We start from the raw sequence: 3,814 nt of genomic DNA on the forward strand, positions 1-3,814 counted from the left end.
CTCAGGTAGTCTGAAGTAACCTCAGGTAATCTGAAGTAATCTCAGGTAGTCTGAAGTAATCTCAGATAATCTGAAGTAATCTCAGGTAGTCTGAAGTAACCTCAGGTAGTCTAAAGTAATCTCAGGTAGTCTGAAGTAACATCAGGTAGTCTGAAGTAACCTCAGGTAATCTGAAGTAACCTCAGGTAGTCTGAAGTAATCTCAGGTAATCAGTGAGGCGAGGTCAGTCGTTCCTCGTTAAAGAAGTCGCCACACTGTGGATTTGAATCGGATCCTTATTTTTTTACATCCTGACACACGAAGAGGACAGACTTTTTTAGTTTTTTTCGCGTCTGCCGGTGAGCTCGCGCCGTCGTGTGTAAAAATGCTCAGACCTGAAACGGGCTTCCTGCAGCCGGTAGGTGTGATCAGCTGACGCCGGCGCGTCAGAGCCGAACTCCCAAATGCCAAAAGGTTCACCGAGGCGCAGAGAGCGTCTTCGTCTTCTTCTTCTCTAGGCTCAGACGAGCTACTGGTCGGAAATACTTTTGCGTCCCGTGAATTTTCATTCCTCCTCGCCGCGGAAACGCAGCTGGTCTAAAAAAGCCTGAATATACGAGCGGCAGAACGGCGCTGCCTCCATCGCCGTTTTTATGACTGACGTAAATCTTTCAGCGCCGCCGGCTCCAGTCGGAGCGCTCCTCTGCTTTAACAGCAGCACAGTTGAGACATTTAAAAAAAAAAAGAAAGGAAGTGTCGGTGATTTAGTGCCCTGCATTTTAAATGAATATCTGATTGAATCTGAAAACCTCTCTGTGTTTTATGTCCCCTCTGATGAACTGATGACTCAGCTTTTCTCCACATAAAACTTATAAAATCCACCCTGAACAGAACTAAGCAACAACAAACCTGTTTACTTTAACGTGTATCTGAACAACTGGTCATAAATAAATCAACTATAAAAAAAGAGGCCATTTTAGTTGAAGAACAACTCCACCTGCTGGCAAGAAACGGTATCTATATTGTACCTTAACAGAGAAAATATTTATTCAAAATCGCAATTTTAAACTCAATTTATTGAGAAACATCCACGCAGATTGCTTTGCAATTTAAAGATGAACGTTAGATCAAAATATATTTTCTTTAAGTAAAAAGTAAAGAACAAATAATCACCTGGGAAGGTTTTGTGGTAAAGTCCAAACTTGGGGTTGGATGCAGAGATTTTTGAAAACTGAGTCGTTTAAAATGTAAAAATTTGAGACTGTTGTTTTATTAAATGACAGGTTTTCTTTCTTTTCTAAAAACGAGTCCGTAGAGACACCTCGTCTCGTCATCCTGGTAACTAAAACAGCAGATAATCGTCCTGATCTGCCTTTAAATAAAGGTTTTCCAACAGTTTTGTCTTCAGAAATAATCCTTTTTATTTTCGTTGAAATTTACCTTTTTTCTCCACTGGGAAATCCCTTCGTATAATGTTTGGCATCATAATGAAGCTCGGTGATTCCTCTGTTTTTAAAAAACATATGGCTGGATTTCCCGATGACGTCAAACCCGGCGCTCTGGGAAAGAAAACCAGCTCGTCGCCGGCTGATAAATCGCCAAATTTCAACAAACAACGGCTTGTTTTGAAACAATAACTCGGTATTGAAACATTCCTCATTAGGACTCGTTTTGCAGCACGAAGGCTCACACAGATCCTCGACCAGCAGAACTGGCAGCGGCACATGTCCGTGCACCTGAAGCCCTTGTTCCGTCAGAGGTTGAACTAATTACCTGCAAATCTTAATCCAACTGTTTTATAAGAACAAAAACAGGAAGTGGGCAATGATTCTGAATCGTAACGCTCGTAGAGGGCGTGATGAATTAATCTTCTTATCAATGCTGGTTCTAGGAGAGGTACTCGACTCGTGCAGCTGCGATACAAGAGAGTTTTCTGCTCGGCCCGCTTATTTCCTGTCGAAAGGCGTGTCTGCGCATTCACCTTTCTCTCCGACAAAAGGCAGAGACCAGGTGAAAACATCCATGAAGTTGGGCAGCCAGTAGGGGTGAGGTGAGCAGTTGAACTGTCGGATGTTCATCACGTTGTTCTCGTACTTCAGCACGGCCGCTGCGGACAAACGGGGAGATTGTCGGGACATTTTTAAAGGAATACACACACACACACACACACACACACACACACCGCTCGCTTCAGGGCGTTCTCCTGCGGAACGCTCAGGATACACGCCGCACATAACAATTCGGGTATTCAACTCTTTGTTTTGTCGTTTACCATTTCAGAAATATATTACACGTCTAAGATGTAAACAATTAGCTTTCTGTCTTTCGTGAATTAGTGTCTCATTTGTCATTCAAGCAAAAAATATAAAACTCAAGAAATGAGAACGGTTTATTTTGTTGTTTTTCAGGCAGTAATCACAACACGGTTAGATTTAAAAAGTGAATTAAGCTCATTTTACTGGAAATTTAAGTGAACATTTATCATCATTATCATTTATAATCTTTCTAAACATCATTTAAAGTTTTTTAAAATTATTTTCCATCCAGTTGTTGTACTTGTTTTAACAGTTACTACCTAAAGCACTTAATAGTTAACTAGCTAGCTAACGTGCTAATTACCTTGCAAGCTACTAGCTAGGCAGCTAGGACTTTCGCTAGTTTCTAGCTAAAGATAAAGTTTAAAAATGGTTATTTGCTAAGTTTTATGAAACTTTTTTACAGGCTAGCAAGTTTTTTCCTGCTAATATTCAGATGTAGCAGTTATTAGCTAAATAATTTGCTAGTTACAGGCAAAGGTACACTTTACCCAGCTTCATAAAAAGTTAGCTAAAGTGCTAAATAGATAGCAAGTTACTAGCTAGGTAGCTAGCGAGTACTTTGAACTTTTGCTGGAAACTTGCTAAAGAATGAGTTTATATTTTTCTAAGTTTTATGTAAATTTGTTGCCAACTAGCAAAGGCTAGTGACTTTAATTAAGCTAGCTAATGCCCTTAAAGCTACAAGCTAAAGTAGCAGGAACATTAGAAGTTAGCTTAAGTGTTAAAAAGTTAGCAAGCTAATAGCTCGGTAGCTACATTAGTCAGTTTCTAGCTAATGATGAAGTTAACAATAGTTTTTTACTAAGTGTTACATCTTTAAAACTATTTTATTCATCAGTCATTTTAACTCTGGGGGTGTTTTGTTATTTAATATTTTTTAATAATGAGGTATTAGTTGCAGGTGTTTATGAGGTGTGAATAATAATAAAAAAAAAAATCTTATAATTCCTGCAGAACTTCATTTGGCATAATAGGTGTGAAGACGTTCTGTCAGCCGCATTAAGACTCAAGTCTGGATGAAACACAAGGTTTTGTCAGTCAACCTCTGGTGACGACAAAAAAATAAAAAAATTAAAGATGTGATGGCTCCGTAACGAACACACCAACACATAAACTTTGTCAATCTCACCTAGACGGCGGAAATAATTTATATGCAGAAATGCAACCAGAGCTGTGAAAATAAGGTTATAAAAATTTGCTCAAGCAGCAGGAAAAGAGAAGAACTGATCCTTTTTCTTCCTCCTCCTGTGGATCATTTCATCAGCGAATTGATTATCGGCGCAGTTCTGTCATTTAAAAGGACCGGATGGATATGACAGAGACATTAGGAAACTTCTGGTGACCTCAGGTGACCTCGGCTGTGATTAAGACACGGGGGGAACGTGGCTGTGCAGGCAAACACGAGAGCTGCCAAACATAAATATATCTGTCCCGTATATAGAAGCTGCAGCTTCTCTGACACACGAGGCCAGTCTGAGGAAAGAGGACACCGAGTGGCTCGGTCACCATGTCGGGGG

At 40.1% G+C, this 3,814-nt stretch overlaps 1 protein-coding gene across 1 annotated transcript in view; it reads right to left on the reverse strand.

Annotated features, from left to right (window-relative positions):
* The window catches only part of LOC108234843 (serine/threonine-protein phosphatase 2B catalytic subunit alpha isoform), a gene marked incomplete in the record, with an annotated part of 95,711 nt that overhangs the window by 32,793 nt on the left and 59,104 nt on the right, over positions 1 to 3,814 (reverse strand). The window contains 1 exon segment of the mRNA XM_025005556.2: positions 1,961 to 2,086. Within this exon segment, the coding sequence (XP_024861324.1) occupies positions 1,961 to 2,086 (126 nt within the window).

Source organism: Kryptolebias marmoratus, linkage group LG7 (assembly GCF_001649575.2).
Source record: "Kryptolebias marmoratus isolate JLee-2015 linkage group LG7, ASM164957v2, whole genome shotgun sequence".
NCBI classification, from domain to species: Eukaryota; Metazoa; Chordata; class Actinopteri; order Cyprinodontiformes; family Rivulidae; genus Kryptolebias; species Kryptolebias marmoratus.